The 15,904-nt window shown below is 44.8% G+C and overlaps 2 protein-coding genes and 2 long non-coding RNA genes across 7 annotated transcripts in view; 1 reads left to right on the forward strand and 3 right to left on the reverse strand.

Annotated features, from left to right (window-relative positions):
- Positions 1-928, forward strand: part of lipib (lipase, member Ib) — a 5,508-nt gene extending 4,580 nt beyond the window's left edge. The window contains exons 7-10 of the mRNA XM_031879426.1: positions 62-151; positions 352-460; positions 554-727; positions 818-928. Coding sequence (XP_031735286.1) covers positions 62-151; positions 352-460; positions 554-727; positions 818-902 — 458 coding nt within the window. The 3' untranslated portion in view covers positions 903-928. The remainder of the gene's footprint in view (positions 1-61; positions 152-351; positions 461-553; positions 728-817) is intronic.
- LOC116401156 (uncharacterized) overlaps positions 1-928 on the reverse strand; it is a 3,954-nt gene extending 3,026 nt beyond the window's left edge. For both annotated transcript variants that reach the window (XR_004213973.1, XR_004213972.1), the window contains exons 1-2: positions 393-928; positions 56-143 (exon numbers count right to left, since the gene is read on the reverse strand). This is a non-coding gene — a long non-coding RNA (uncharacterized LOC116401156). The remainder of the gene's footprint in view (positions 1-55; positions 144-392) is intronic.
- A 1,030-nt stretch (positions 929-1,958) lies between these two features.
- Positions 1,959-10,475, reverse strand: LOC116401153 (BCLAF1 and THRAP3 family member 3). Of its 3 annotated transcripts, none has more exons than XM_031879421.1 (11): positions 10,244-10,475; positions 9,829-9,871; positions 9,000-9,689; positions 7,900-8,634; positions 4,868-5,037; positions 4,558-4,678; positions 4,259-4,337; positions 4,029-4,150; positions 3,671-3,776; positions 3,492-3,594; positions 1,959-2,471 (listed from the first exon to the last, which is right to left on the reverse strand). In XM_031879421.1, exons 2-11 carry the CDS (start codon positions 9,861-9,863, stop codon positions 2,458-2,460), a joined length of 2,175 nt encoding a protein of 724 aa, XP_031735281.1. In that variant the 5' UTR covers positions 9,864-9,871; positions 10,244-10,475; the 3' UTR covers positions 1,959-2,457. The 3 variants fall into 3 exon arrangements, with proteins under 3 accessions (XP_031735281.1, XP_031735279.1, XP_031735282.1); XM_031879419.1 differs by having other exon boundaries at positions 3,465-3,594; XM_031879422.1 differs by lacking the exon at positions 9,829-9,871 and having other exon boundaries at positions 3,465-3,594.
- A 1,954-nt stretch (positions 10,476-12,429) lies between these two features.
- On the reverse strand, positions 12,430-15,787 carry LOC116401157 (uncharacterized). Its single transcript, XR_004213974.1, has 2 exons — positions 15,276-15,787; positions 12,430-15,007 (listed from the first exon to the last, which is right to left on the reverse strand). It is a non-coding gene; the product is annotated as an uncharacterized LOC116401157 (long non-coding RNA).
- Positions 15,788-15,904: the final 117 nt, after the last annotated feature.

Below are 15,904 nucleotides of genomic sequence, written 5' to 3' on the forward strand. Positions count from 1 at the left end.
GTGTGTGTGTGTGTGTGTGTGTGTGTGTGTGTGTGTGTGTGTGTGTGTGTGTCACCTGCAGGTTATGATGAGAGTCAGTGGAGGGAGACTCTTCTGCGACTGGGACAAACCAAAGTCTTCTTCAGCACCACAGCAACGCTGCCCTACAGGAGTGAGTCAAACACACATCATACTGTAGTACTACAGTATAGTACTGTACTATAGTACTGTAGTAGAAGAGAGTACATGTGACCTCAAGTACTGTACTTAAGTACACATGTGAGGTACTTTATTTGAGTATTTTCCTCTTAGATTTCTGCTTCTACCTACAATGAAGGTGTGTGTGTGTGTGTGTGTGTGTGTGTGTGGCAGAGCTGAACTACAGAGTGGACATGGTGACCTGGAACCAGTACCTCCGCTGGGGGGTCGTCTACATCCGGCTGCACAACGGCAGAAACTTCACCGAGGTCCGAATAGACCAGTGAGTCCGTCAGCTTAAATCCACGCGAGTTCACACGTCACACAGACAATAAATAAAACTAAAAGATGTCCTCCTCCTCTTTGTTTCTCCCAGTAAGCGCCTCCGGTTCGAGCAGTACACCTCCACCAGGCTGCTGGCCCAGTTCGATGAGGACCTGCAGCAGGTCCAGAAGATCTCCATGCGCATCAACACCGGCAACGTGATCGGCCCGCGGTACAAAATCAGACTGCTGCGGATACGCTTCACTCCGCTGGAGCGTCCCGAGAGGTCGGTGCTGAACCCAGACCTGTTCCTTAAATTAGATTTTATTCTGTTTTAGACATCTCAGAACTAATTGTTCTTCTTCTTCTCTGTCAGGCCTCTAATGTGCCGTTATGACATCATCATGGAGGAGAACATGGAGGTGGCGTTTCGACCTCTGCCCTGCAACTCCCACCTCTGACTCCCCGACCAGTCTCTCTTCTTCCTCTTCCTCTTCCTCTTCCTCTCATGGAAACACATCTGAACTCACCCGGAACCCCAGAGTCCTCTCTGGGTGCTACAGGGTCTCCTGCAGGGGCCCGGACACAGGAGGAGCTGCAGCCTCCCGGACCGGAGGATGAACCCGACTGGAGCTGTTGGAAAAGAACTGAACCCTCTGGTGCTCGTCACCGTCTCTCTGCTGCAGCCGGAGAGACCTCAGGGATCAGGTCTCCTACAAACGCGTGTTAAAACAAAGAGCTTTATCTCAAAAGTTGGATTTGTATTAGAGAAGTAATTTTGTTTTATTGAAAAAACAACTTTATTATCTTTAATTTCTTTAAAAATAATAAAACGTATGAACTATTCCACCTTGATTAAGACCCTGTGAGGTTGAAACTGTTAGTTTACTTTAAAATGACACAATGTGAAAATGTTTTTAATAATCAGCTCTCGCTCTGGATTCTTCAAGACATTTGTGATGTCGGCGATCGTCCAACAAAAAAAATGTGAAAGCATTCAATTTCCTGTTATTGATCCGTCTCAGTGAAGTTACAGAGATGAATATGAACACAGCTTCTTACCTCCGTGTGCCTTCGAGTGTTTGTAGTTTGTTTATTTGGGGACGAATAACCAGCAGGTTTTTACTTCAAAAATGTTCATCTGTTGGAAAGTGTTTTAGGGACTCGAGAGTCAGTAAATGTTGTAACTGTTAACGACTGAGCAGCCAGAACAAACATGTAGAACTCAAGAAAAAATGTTTGAAACCTGAACTGTTGTCTTTTTTTATGATGTATTTTCACCCGCGGTTTGAAATAAATGTTCATTTGAGAAAAACATGATGTATTTTTACACTAATTTTGCAAGTGTGATATCAAAAGTGACGTCTCACGCTCATATCTTGTGCTTTAAAGCTTTAAAAACGTTTCTCTGGAGAAAAAACACATTTAACAGTTTCATTGCTGGATAATCTATAATTATGTTTAAAATGACCCGGTCACTAACCAACAAATAGGACTCATTGAGACTCAAGACAAAATCAAAATGACAAAATGTTTTATTTATTCAGCAACGCTGTCGTGTGTCACCAACAGAAGTCATACGACAACAAAAATAAAGACAACAGAACTTCAATAAGCAGATAAACCGTCACTGGATGTGTTGGTCACCTGACTGCAGGACTAAATGAATGAACAATCATTTTAATTTGTATTTTATCAACTTCATCTCCGCTGATGAATCTGTGGATGTTTCAAACCAACATTTATCCTGATAAACGACTGATTAAAAAACAATAAAGACCAAACATCTATAGAGACAAAGTGTGAAATGAGAAGATAGAGACATCGATGTGAGAAAGACAGAAATAAACAAAGATGGACGTCAGAACAGGTGCTGCTCTTCCTCTTCTTCACAGTTTGATACGACGGCGACAGAACTCGGCCTCGAGACGAAGACAAATCTCTTTTTAATTGGCTGCTTGTTTTAAAATGAGAAAACCAGCAGCAGCCGATCGGGGATACCGTCCCAGTGTCCGATCACCAGTTAGGACCTACGAATGGTAGAGAGAGAGAGAGAGACGGAGAGAGAGGGAGAGGAGGTCAGAGGGTCACGGTCGTCGGGCAGAAACAACAGAAGAGGATTTGAGCCGGTGTGAACGGAGAAAGAGAGAAGACGGGATTTGGAGCTCAGGTATGATTAGAAGCTGAGCGACGGGGGAACTCTCCTTTAAAGAGTCACGTGTGAAGTCAACAGTCAAGAGGAGCGTGGAAGAGTTTAACCGACATGAACATGAAGCTGAACGGAGGAAAGAAGGATGTTATACAACCGGAGCAGACAGAGCTCATCACAAGAGTCACTGAGCAGCTGCTGCATGTCGGCTGGGACTGAGACACACCATAGTGTGTGTTGTAGATAAATGAAAAACAAGATTATTTGTTATATTTGTATTCATTTTATTGTATTAAATTTAATGTATTCATTTATTTTATATATTTTATTTTAATTTATTTTAATTATTATATTTTATTTATTTATCTGTGTGATTATTCTGGAACCTAATTCCAAGTAAATCTTTATTGTTTAAATTAATTTGACCCGTTTAAAAATAATAAACATATTAAGATGTGCCGACCGATCGACGGTGTCGCACTCATCGATCCGATCTCTTGATTTAAGTAACAAACTTAAACTTAAACAGACATGAAGATAAAACATCAGTTCAGTTAAACTTTGAGCAGTTTTGGAAAAATGTAAACTGTTTTAGATTAGATTCAGATTCAACTTTATTGTTGTTTTATTGTAAACATACAATGAATTTAAATATTCCATGAAAGCAACGTTATAAAATGTATTATAGTCCTCAAATAACAGTAACTGGTGCCTTTCTGTTGATTATAGATATTTAATCTCCAAGTATGGAGGCACATTACCGCTGAAAAGATAAAAAGTTAGACTTCATGATGAACATATCCCCATGAGAAGTTTAAATGATGAGACAGAAAGTCATAATAATGAGCGGATTGGTGGGAACGGGCTTCCATACCTGCGTTAGTTCTCAGAGTCTCGTTACCTTCGGGGTTGTTGTGGTTGTTCGGCCGCCTCATCGGTCTGATCGGGTTGACGGGCCGAGTGTTCCTGCGTTGGGCGGCGTAGGGAGCTCCTCTCCTTGGTCCCTGAAGACGGAGACAGAAAGGTTAGAGTCACGTGATCCCCATCAGACGGATCACGTGACTCTCTCTAAAGGCTCACCGCGAGTCCTTCTCGTCTCCGGCTCTGCTCCTCTGACCAGCTGGAGAAGCCTTCGTCCTCCGTCTGAGACATCTCGTCCTGGTCGCTGTACTCGAACCCCGGCTCACTGACGGAGACATCAGCACAAAGTACACATTACATTTAGATGAAACGCTCTACGGGTCTGTTTTACTTCTACTTTTGTTTGTGAGCGTTTCTGCTTCACTGCAGCGTAAACAATCAACAGTTTGGGGACAAAATAAAGTGATTAATTGATATTTTGTGCTAAAGACGCTAACTTCCTGCTGGACTCCTCCCTGCAGCGCTCTATTAGCGCAACGTTAGGCCTGATAACTGACGACAGTGAGCGTAATGTCACCTGCTGGGCCCCGGGGGGCGCTGTGACATGCTGCTCCCTGATATGGTGACTTTAACCCCCTCCAGCCTCTCCTGTCTCCTCCTCTCCAGGTCGTGCCTCAGGTCTCCTGGGCCTCGAACCGGCTGTCAACACGCATCAAGAACGTACATTTATTCTTAATTCATCAAAGTATCATCAACGGTCTGGTGATTGTAGGATGCAGAGTATTAAAGATGGAGCTCTTTCTTTACCTGCAAGACTCCCAGTCTGGAGAACAGAGGCTCGTCGTCATCGTCATCGAGCAGCGAGTTTATATTTAAACTGAAGCCTCTGCAGAAGAACAAAGTATTTACACAACTTAAAACAAGAGGTTTAAACATTTAGAAACTACTAACTTGACACAGTAGTTAAAGGTACAAAGATGACTAAATAAAAACTTAAAGGTTTTCAAAAGGCAGATTCACAGAGTCTTTATCTAAGCTAGAGTTGTCGTTGATATTGTTCTTTACTTTTGTTCAGAGTTGAAGAGAAACAGAGAACAGAGACGTACCGGTTGGAGCTGAACCTCTCGTCCAGCGTCAGCTCCTCAGACTCGTCCTCAGAGTAGCCGCCGGTTTGTGGAGTTGAGAATCGCTCGCTGAGAGAGACCCCGTCGTCTCTGAAATACTGCTCTGCAGACACAAACAGGAAACACTTCAATATCAGGAGTTGTAGTTTCACATCAGAGTAACTGGAGTCTCTCTTCACAGATCATCACGCTCACATAGAACCTCAGATCTTTCCTCTCATGTTGGTTTTAAAATGACAACTTAAAGACCAAAACGAATGACTGAAGAACCACAGACACACTGGCAGCTGACCTTTGACGTGGTGCACCAGCATGATGATTTCCTGGGCGAAGGCCCCGGTGTGCGCGGCGGACTCCCGGTACGTCCCGGAGTGCTCCAGCATGGGCAGGAAGTCCAGACGCTGGCGGCCCACGTTGACCAGGTCTAGAGAGAGCTGCCGGTCTGAGGAGTAACACAGCGAGCTGCAGGGGAGGAGGAGGAGGAGGAGGAGGAATGAAACCAGCACAGCTCACACTGGTTCACATCAACACAGGACGTTAGCTCATGTTTAGGTTCAACAGGAGGAAGACGCTGCAGCGTTTTAAAGTCATGTTACAGGTTTAAAGGACTGGCTAACTCTCTCTGCAACTCATTTACTTCTTCGAAAAGTGTCTGTGGCTCCGATTACTGCGGCCAGAAGACAAGTAGCTTAAAGTCCTGACAGACAGAATATTAATGTTCTATACTTTAGCCATAATACTTCACATCACATCTGGGTAAATAAAGACAAATAAACGTCTTTACCTTACCTGATGAACTTACCTTTCACAGAGATCCACAACTGATAATGTCTAAAATAACTAAAGCTACATGAACACGACTGAGTTTATAAATCTAGAAACTTAAAAGGAAATAAACACGTTGCTCATCCCGGAGGTGTTGTTCAACACTCTACAGCCACTTTGTTCTGAAATGTCCTAACTAGATAAACTTGAGCCGTGTTGCACACGTTCAGTATCAATCGGGCAAAAAGCTTCGAGTGGAAGCCGGAGGAGAAATAAAAAGATGGCTCCTCTCTTTCAGACAGGTGAGATAAACGTCGGGTGAAAGTTCACACTTCTTCTCTAGTTTGATCCGTTAATGTGTCGGACTCATTGGTCTCAGTTCATCATCTCGTACGACCTTTTCTTCGGCCATCTTGTCTGATGTTGATCGGTGATCTCTGCCTCTCGGTTTGATTGATCCTCCGTTTACTTGTGGAGACTCTTCTGGTCCATTTCTGCTTTTAACTGAAGACATTTTCATTCCTCCCTCGTTCCAGCTTCCTTTTCTCTTCTCAACAGCACTGACGTTTGTGTTTCTTCTTCTTCTTTTCCAGATTTGTTGATAATGTTTATGGCTTTGATTTCTGCTGATGCTGCGGTTTCTCCTTCATCCGCATCGTTCTTCGATTTCGTTTGTCGTTACAGCTCCGGGGCCGCTCCAGTTCTTCAGCATTGATGCTGTTTTTGTTTCAAGGCTTTAACCAGCACTGATATTTAATCTCATGGCTTTGATTTCTCCTTTCGATGGCACAGCGATGAGGCTGCAATCCGTTCATCATCACGACGATGTTCGTGGCTGTAAATTTGCAACAGCGTTGATGATGTTTCAGTTTCTCCTATTTAACAGCGTTAATGTTCACGTTCACAGCTTCAACTTCTTCTTCACACAATGAGAATGAATCCTGAAGTCAGTGATGTTGTTGATGGCAAAGCTCGTCTTCTTCATCAGCCACTCTGACGAGGAGCTGATGTTCCGTTCCTTTTCTTGCTGCAAGTGATTTCTTGTCTTCCTTTGGTTCCTCCGAGTTCCTGAAGTCTCCTCAGCTGTTCATGTTCGTCTGAACTTGGATGCATCCCAGCACTCACACTGTGAATCCTCCAGAGACAAGTTTAATAAACATGTTTCTCTATCTGGACAATGAAGGCGGTTGCTCTTCTTAAAGCCACAAACACTCCCAGCTCATCTACAGGGTGGGAGAACCTGGCAGAACATGTTTCTGACCATAGCTGGTGTTGTTGGTCTTCACGTCCTCTCGCTGTCTGCAGCTTCTCTTTAGTTCCAAACATGTGGAGCAGCAGCTCCCGTAAAGCTCAAAGACGCTCTCATCTTCCCGTCACATATCCTGAGTAAAACCCCCCCCCCCCTTCATCGCAGGGCTTTTCTTCCTTTAACAATTCCTTCCTCTGGTGTGCTGAGGGATGTTTCTTAATCCTTCCACATATTCAAATCTTTGACTTCTGTCAACAGTTTGACCAAAATGCAGCTGAAGAAATGATTCAGAGAATCATCATAAACGCCAACTGTGCAAATCCGCTCAACCTGAGGCCACACGTGTCGCGTCAATCAGGAGGTTAATGATGTCCTCCTTCCATGTTCAGTCCAACAACTCTGGACTTCACTTGAGTGATGACAGACAGCAACATGCCTTCAGACATCCTTCTCTTTGTGCCGGGTGAGTCTCTTCACGAGTGACAGAGAACCAAAGCCTGGTTCAGGTCTTCTCAATACGATCTTCTAGATGCAGGAACTGGTTCGTTTCTGCAGCGAACTCCTCCTCACGCACACCAGCGCGATGTTAGAGTCTTGCTTCTTCTGTGGTCGGCGTGGGGCTGAATCCTGACCGGTCAACCTCTCGTATGTCGTCTTCTCCGTCTGCCTTCCAGCTCGCTGAGATTTGGATTAAAAATGCCAAAACACAGAGCACCGTTGAGGAGAACGCAGACGTTACGATGCTTTTCTGTCAGCCATCATTCAGCTTTAAAATCCAGTCTTCTGCTGTTGGAGGTGCTCTTCTGTCTGTTGCTTTGTGCGTCTCATCAGTTCATCAGCATAAAGATGCGAGTGAATGCCTCTTATATCCTTGTGTTAATGTGGAATCATAAAAGGATTTGCAGGTGATGCCACCTCGTATGTAACACGGTCACGTTCCCAAAGACATCCGACATCTCTTCAGTGATGTTTACTTCAACCGGGGTTTGATTTCTTCCGGAGGCTTCGACATCGACAGCAGTAAAGCGTCTCCGCCTGCTGTAAAAACACCAGGTTTCCTGTGAGGGCGACTTCTCCTTTGGAGAAAACTTCTGCAAGGCATCCTGACGCAAAAGCAGCCAATAAAAAGTTTGTACCACGAGGGATCACCTTTACAGCAAAGGTACAAACACAATGCAGCTCAATGAAGATGAACGTTGCGTCCTGTGATTTCCTTCTTCTTCCGTCAGCAGCTTTCAGTGAACTTACAAAGAAGTGTGAACTTTCCCCTCTCACCCTTCAGAATTAGATTTTTTTGTTTAACACTCTACCTGTTATTGTTTACGGGTCGGCTCATGTCGACTTTGATGGTTAGCGTTTCCTCCGTTACGACGGCCATGTTGTTGGGTTTCTGATCGCTCCACCCTCGCTGCCTCTGACGGGGCATTTTAGGGTCCAGGATGTTCCTCTGCAGGTGCCGCTCTTCCTCTGGCCAGTCGGGCTCCGTGTCGACGGGGTCCTCGTTAACGTCTCCCCTGAAGGGTCGGTACCCCGGTCTTTGCTCTTCGTGAGGAAAATCTTGGTATCCTTGTGAGGACGGCTGAACGCGTGGTTGAGTCCTGGGCGGTCCGGTTCTTCCACCCTGACCACGGCTGAACTGCCCTCTCGCTGGCTGAGACCCACCGTTCCCCCGGTGGTTCACGGGACCCTCTCGATTACCGTATCTCACGGGGTTCGGTCTCTCTTGCGGCGCGGGGTTCCTCCTAGTTTCATGATAGTTGGGGTCCCTCCAGTTATCTTGGCGTCCTCTTGCATCTTCCCGATCATCCAACCTGCTGTCCGGCGTCCTGAAACGCTCCTGAGACGAGCTCACCTGACGGGGACTCCTCTGACGATCAAAGTCGGGGTCGAGATCTCTGCGATCGTCAAATTGTTCCCACCGTGGCGGCTCCTTGCTGTCGGCGATGCCGTGATCGTGTTCAACGACGAGCGGTCCAGAGTGCCGAGTGTCTCCTCCAAACCTATCTCTGGGTGAGTCCACCCCAAAGTCCTCCTCATTCCTGTACCTGTGACAGCATAAGAGGAGGTGACATGGTTCAACAATTATTCATGCTCATTATTCAACTTCACATCTGGTTTTAAATGTTCACTTGACATTAGCTTTGGACACAACAAGTCTACATCAAATATCTGATTTAGGTATTTATCGACAATGCGGTGTTTTCAACAGAAGATATGCAGATGTTCTCTAAAGAATCAGAAGAAGTTGAAAGCAGGAAGAGTTTAAGCCATGCAGACGACTAGTTAGAAAAAAGGTGTGATGACAAGCAATGAGGAATTTTTCGCTATGGGAAAATTAGAAAGATGAGAATCTTCTGCATTCTTCGTTTCCTTTTCGACAGTGCTGCAAAGCATTTCGCTTAAAATTTACCCAAGGTGAGTGGCGTCATCCATTTCTCTCCTTTGCCTTTTAAAGGTGGGGTTCCTCTCCTGATGGGAGTCCTCTCTTCGTCTGTCTCTGTAAGGACCCTGTGCAGGCTTCCTTCCTCTTTCCCTACCTGCTCCCCCTCTTTGGTCCTCCGACCTCCCACTGGGACTGAGGTCCCTGAACCTCCCTCGACCTCGGCCCTGCTCCTCTCTCCTCGAGCTGATCCCCGGCTCTCTCTGTTGGTGGTCCGGGTGAGGCCTCGGCGTCAGCGGCAATTTTTCCCTCGCCAACCTCAGAGGCGACTGAAGGAACCTCTCCCTGTTTTCATATCTCTGGAAGAGCTCTCTAAACCCTCCTCTGCGTCTTCCTCCACCTCCACCTCCTCCTCCTCCTCCTCCATCATCATGCAGTGGGGAAAGCCTCCGGTCTTCATCAAAGCTCGTCACACTATGACGTGGCGACGGCCTCTGGCGGTAAAACTCCTCCTGGTTCGGATGGCGTTGATGCCCAAAGTGACGGTCGTCTGGGAAAGGAGAGGTTCTCCTCGGGGCTTCAGGGTGCATGTCTTCCCTGACGTAGTTCCAGTGCTCTTCAGGATCTTCTCGGGAGCGGTGGCTCCTCTGCGACGGATTCCCGTCGAGTTCTGCAACGACTTTGTGAGGATCAAAGTCTGGTTCATCCCACGGGAACCTCCTAAAAGAGTAAACATTGAAAAAAAGTCATATCACAACCTCAGTAAGACATAAATCAAGTCATTCATTTATGTACACATAGGTAGAGATTAATACGTTTTAACTCGTATATAAAAATGAAATAATGTCGATGCAATTACCTGTAACGTGGTGATCTGGACCGTGGTCTTGACATTTGTCAACCTTTAAGGAAAGGAGAGTTTTTAGTTTAACCTGCCAATTGAGAGCATGACAGCTTGTCTTTCTGATCCACATTTACAGTTAATTGCACAAAATAATATTACGCTGGGTGCAGATTGAGTGGGTTAATTCTGGTCGCAATAATAATACAACCAAAGCTTAATTATGGATGTTAACCTAACTTAAAATGTAAACTATTAAAGTTATTGTTCTTTATTTGTTGACAAACTTAGCCGTTAGCAGCTAACTTTGCAGACGCACACAAGCTAACTTTAGCCACAAGCTCTATTGCGTTTAGATGGACATCAAGCTAACGTTTAGCTTGCTAACGCTAAAGCTAGCTAGCAGCTAACATTACGTAATCAGTTGTCTTACCTTCGTCCTCGTCGCGCGCCAGGCTACCGCGGCTAACGTTAGCTAAAGCGATGACAAACACGGCAATAACACACGATATAACCGTTTGTACTTTCGGAATAAAAAGCCTATTTATTGCCAGATTTAACCCCAAAGTTAAAGCTAAATGTGCTGTGTTTTTCCCATTAAAGTCTGCAAGAAAATGGCTGTAGTCGATCCTCAAACTGCCGAGAAACTGTACGGGTCCGGCACTTCCGCCACGGTCTTTTCAGAATAAGACTATTAGGTGTGAAAATCCACATTTCAGCTTAAAAAAACCCACATCACGCTATTAAATGGAAAAATGTGTAAATATGAATTAATAGTAATATATTTAGAGAGTTTCTTCTGTTATAACTGTTCAGTATCAATTACAAAATACTGTACTCACATTACTCTGAAAAGGTAACTTGCTGCCCTGTCATTGGCTAAGAATGAACCCCCATTTCTCAGTCTTTTATGATTATTTGCATAAATATACAAACGTGTGGTTATTTGCCAACATTATTATTCAAACTGCTCTTGTGTTCAGATAACACATCCTATGTGTAAGATTCTACCAGAAAAAGGATGTAAATGATGGAAGGAAACATTATCAATTTAAGCCCATAGTCTTGAAATAGTGAGTAAAATGGTTGATTTATGTCATAATTCTGTTTTAGTTTTTCCTGGCTGAAACAGCGATGTGTTCCCAAACATTTATAATTACTCAATTATGTAAAGCACGCCGAGCGGCTACGGAATCCCGTAAACAATAACATATACAAAATAGGTGTTTTGAGCTAGAACATATAAAAGTTAATTTACCTTTAGTAAAGGTCATTAGTTGAGTCTCAAGGTTTGTTAGATGTGCTAATGCAGAACGTGAGACTGGACGGTGAATTAGTAGGAAAGTATGTGCTGGTGTTGGCTTTGATGGTGTTGCCATTCTCTCCCTAGGCTTGGGAGGCATGTGTAATGTTCCTGTCTTACGGTTCTGTTAGCACGTCCCGGGACAGGCGAGCCCTCCTGCTCACAGACTGCAACCAGCGGTGCAGAACATTCAGGAAAGGTTCCTCTGCTTTACTGACCTTCAGGATGAGCTCATGCGCGTTCAGCCGGTGAGAGAAGACAAAGCCCCCCTGATGGCTCGCAGACTGCTGTGTTTCCTCTGTCGATGATCGGTGGCTTGGACTGTGAAGTCGATTTAACCTCAATATCCAAAAGCTGGTTTAATACTTAGTTGCTATCTGACTCGTGCATTACACAGAATACAAGCAAACCGAGTTGTCCGGACTCACCTGACTAGAACAAAGAATTGTAACTTACTTTATAACTTCGCCACCCCCCATTCATGATGCCCCCCCCCCTCTTACTCATCAGCTCTCAATGTTCCTCTCAACAGTCATTTCGTTCATCATGAATACAGTAGGGATTCATAACGGTTTTTCGGATCCCGGTCCCCGGGGCGTGTGGGACAGCTGGGCCGGTGAGATGTACAGTTGGTTCACTAATTAATCAATCTCATGAGGGACACCTGTCAGAGGATCCTACTGGTCCTTGTTCCTCGTCATAATAACTCTCAACAGGAATGCAGTCCAGTGTCCAGTATCTATGCATCTACTATGTACGGGCCTATGTGCTGCTTGGATTTTAGCTTTAAATCTTTCCCCGGCTTTGTCTCAGTCCCCCCCTCCTTCTTCTTAATTTATGCTCCTGCCAAACTTCTGGCTTCACCATGACAGCCATCCAAAGGTCATAGTGACCCAAGATGCGCCGGACAGTCTGGTCCCGGCGCCTATACACAAAGGACATCCTGTTTCCTGAAATACATGAATCATGTGAGTAATCCTATGTCTGTGACTATATGACTGCAGGGGCATGAACTGAGTTTGATACAAAAGAGTATAAATGTAACATTATAAAGATAACAGAGCGGACGTATAATAAGAATATCGTTGTAAACGCATCTATTCTACAGATAGATGAATAAACACATATGATAACCCCGGAGCAAATAACATCGTGGCAAACGCATACATGTTTCCTCCCTCAATAATTATTAACCATTTTTATTTTGACAGCTGAATATTCAGTTCCTAATAGTATGTAAATAAAATAAACGTTCTAATATCTTCAGATCAATACATCTGTGCAGGAATCTCAAGTAAAAAAACAAACAATGGTTCAACTTTTGCAGATCAGTTTTAATTTCAGTGCAGCATAAAGTCGACACACAGTGAGATATAATGATAAATAAAAGTGGCTGCGTTAAGCTCTACACTACATTTCATACGTCCCTCGTTACGAATGTCAAAGATCAAACATCTCATACAGTTTTGAATCTTTACCGTCTCCCTTCATGTCCTCACTCCAAAGTGTCCGTTCGCCATTTTTATACGATTATTTATTATTCATCCAGCTCACCGACACGAATGGCTTGATGAAGTTTATTGTTCTTTTTCAGCAGTTATCCATGCACCACATCTACTATGATATATTCCACCAAGCTGCAGTGTCACAGAGTTAAATAATATTGTGTCCTTTATTATTATCTTTTACTTCATGTACAAGGGGGAACCTGGAGACCGATGAGCTTCAGCAGAATCTGGAGGAACAGCGAGCTGACACAGCGAGAGAAGGAACGTGACACAATGAGCTGAAGGTTGCAGCAGTGACGAGAAAACACGTTGCATTTCCCCTCAACGTGGCACCTCGGAGCGGCAGCAGAGCCGCTTTTCCACAACAAGAACTTCCCTTTGCACCCGTCCCTGTGGAAGGTTGATTTATAACGGCATGAAGAAGAGTTTAAATATACTCCGCGTTGTACTTTAAGGCTGATTCAAATGTTTTTGGACTGCTCTGAGGCAGAACAATCACATAGATGAAAGTTTAAAAGCACTAAAGGAATGTTAATAGTCGTCACCAGGATGGCGTACATGACACCGGACCATATGATGTCACTGAACAGTCGGACTGTTGGGATTTTTAAAGGCTGACTCACGCATCCTGTTGACAATTTATTATCCCAAAAAACTGAATAAATTACATTAAAAAAGAAATGTGTAGAGTTTGGTTGGTGGCTGGTCACAGACACTAAAGGAATTAAATGTTCTGCACCAGAATACCTGGTACCAGACCATAATGTAGTGTCTGGCCTGGCTATTGGCCCTGATCCTCCACACGGTACACCTGGAGCCTTTATGGCCCCCAGCTGGTCATCTGACCTGATCTACCTGAACAGGTGCAGCTGTGAATCAAACACAGACTTTCCTTAAAGGGGGGGGGGGCGTAGTTCTTGTTTCAGGGTCTTTTTTAGTGGAAAAGAGGCTTTTAAAACAGCTAAAGTGTCACATGCTGGGTGACACACGGAGGACGGGGCTACAGAGGTTTAAGGCCTCAGAGGTGATGAGAAAGGTGGAGACGGCTGTTTAACACCAGACTCTGTTCTGAATGGTGAGGTATATTTAAGCTGTGGGGGGGGGAGGGGTACAAGCGTCTTCAGAGCAGTGAAACACAGGACTTCTGTGAGTGCACACTATTAAACTGCAGCTGTAGCGTGGTGACAGTCAGTGCCAGACAAATACACAACACACTGTGTCAACATGTACCTCCACCTGCAGGCGGAAACACAGGACGTGTTCATCTCGTCCTCGCTGTGGATCGTCCATCGATCGAAGGACGAGCAGCAGGAAGAAACTGAAGCCAAAGCGACAGGCGAAGTGTTTCTGGGTTATAGTATAGTCGTTGATGGTGAGTTTCTTCACAGCAGACTGAGGGGTTTGTCGTTACGTAGGAGCAGAGCCGATCAGAGTTTAAATAAACACACAGGAACCATCAGACACACAGAGGGAGAGACTCCCACACACTGTTCAAGTACACGACTACGACCATTAACAGTCAGCTATAGTTCCTCACTGGAGACGCTACACGGGATTCACACAACAGTGTCTGTTTTTTTTCTTTTACTGCCTCCCCTCCAGATAAACTGCTACAGAGGCCGACTCCTCCGCCCGTCAGGTCTATTTACAGAGTTCTACAAAAAGCAGGCATGAGAGAGGTTAAAGCGGGCGATACCGTTGAGTTATATTTTGTGGCAGTGCAGCTGGGCAACACCAACAGATGAGACGAGGAGCAGATGGATGCCTGAAGTCTGGGAATTTTGTAATGCAAAAAAATATGTTTTCTATTGAGTTCTATTGATGCACATAATTAAACAATTTATAGCCCAAAAACTAAATTATATCGGAAAAACTAATAATATTGACTGTTCCTCAGCAGAATGACACCAGACCATAATGTAGGGAGGTACTGTAAAGTGTATTAAATATATATATATAACTTATATAAATAATAAGTTTGGTTGATGGCTGATCATTAACACTAAAGGAATTTAGTATTATTCCCCAGACTGATGCGTGCAGATTTAATGTGACGCTGAACTTTAATCCTCATAAGTTGTATAAGTGTTTACAGTGGTTTGACAACATGCAACAGCTTCCTTCTCTGTCACATACACCACGTCATTACATACACTTCACATTATTTGCATGATTTCTGTGTTTGTGAGAGTCTAAACTGCCCATTTGCACCGCCTCAAAATGTGCCCAGAAGCTTAACTGTTACGCGAGGTTTTGGTGATACAGATGTGAGATCAGTTGTTCGGCGTTCGTTCCTCGTGGAGATGTTGATTGTTGCTGCTGCTGCAGAGAGAAGCGCTCGGCCTCTTGGTCTGTTCGTCCTGTTTCGACAGAAACCGGCCGGCTCCTGAGAGAGAGAGAGAGAATATAAACCCGCTCAAACCTGTTTGTGTTTTTAATCTGTCATGTATTTATGACTCACTAAAACCCGTCACAGACGTGTATTTATGTCCGACTCAGCGAAATGTGACTTCATGCACAATCTTCTATCTGATAATATTATTTAAAACTTTAGTTCAATGCAACTTTTATGAATTACTGCGGACACTGAGATCAACAACCCGGTGCTGGAAGAGCTTCAAACAGCTGGTTGATAAGAGGCGGCGGGTCTCTACCTGGCTACTGGACGTCCAGTTTGCTCGACCCGATGCTGTGGATGAGCTGAGAGGATTCAGAGGCGGCGCTGTACGCTTCAATCAGCAGGTTCTTGTTGAGGTCGCCGACCCCGCTGCCGGCCTGCAGTTTGGGGTAAGCGGGCGTCTCGCCGACCTGTTGCTGTCCTCGGCCGTGGGCCTCCAGGTCCATCAGGTGCTCCAGGGTGCAGCCCTCCGTCCCCTCTGTCAGCGGGGAAAACTCATGAGCGCTGGGCTGCTCGTCCCTGGACACTGGACTGATGGAGACAGATGGAGAACTTCAAGACACAATGATGACAGAGACAGGATATCTCATTAATTCATTTTACACACAGGTTTTTTTATGAAGAGATGTTCAACATGAGATCGGGATGAAAGCTGTCTCCATGTTTGTGTATTCTTTTTTAGAAATTCTTCCTTCATCTCAGAAACCCGAAACACAACTTTGTCTGTTTGGTGAGCAGGCGGCAACCTCCGGTTCTGACAAGGGAAGCCGATGCTTCAAGTGTTAAAGCTGCATTCTCTCTAGTGTCCACCAGGGGGCGACTCCTCTGGTTGTATAGCAGTCTATGAGAAAATGACTCTACTTCTCTCTTGATTTATTACCTCAG

Source organism: Anarrhichthys ocellatus, unplaced genomic scaffold, assembly GCF_004355925.1.
Source record: "Anarrhichthys ocellatus isolate YVR2014 unplaced genomic scaffold, GSC_Weel_1.0 scaffold261, whole genome shotgun sequence".
In the NCBI taxonomy this organism is placed as follows: Eukaryota; Metazoa; Chordata; class Actinopteri; order Perciformes; family Anarhichadidae; genus Anarrhichthys; species Anarrhichthys ocellatus.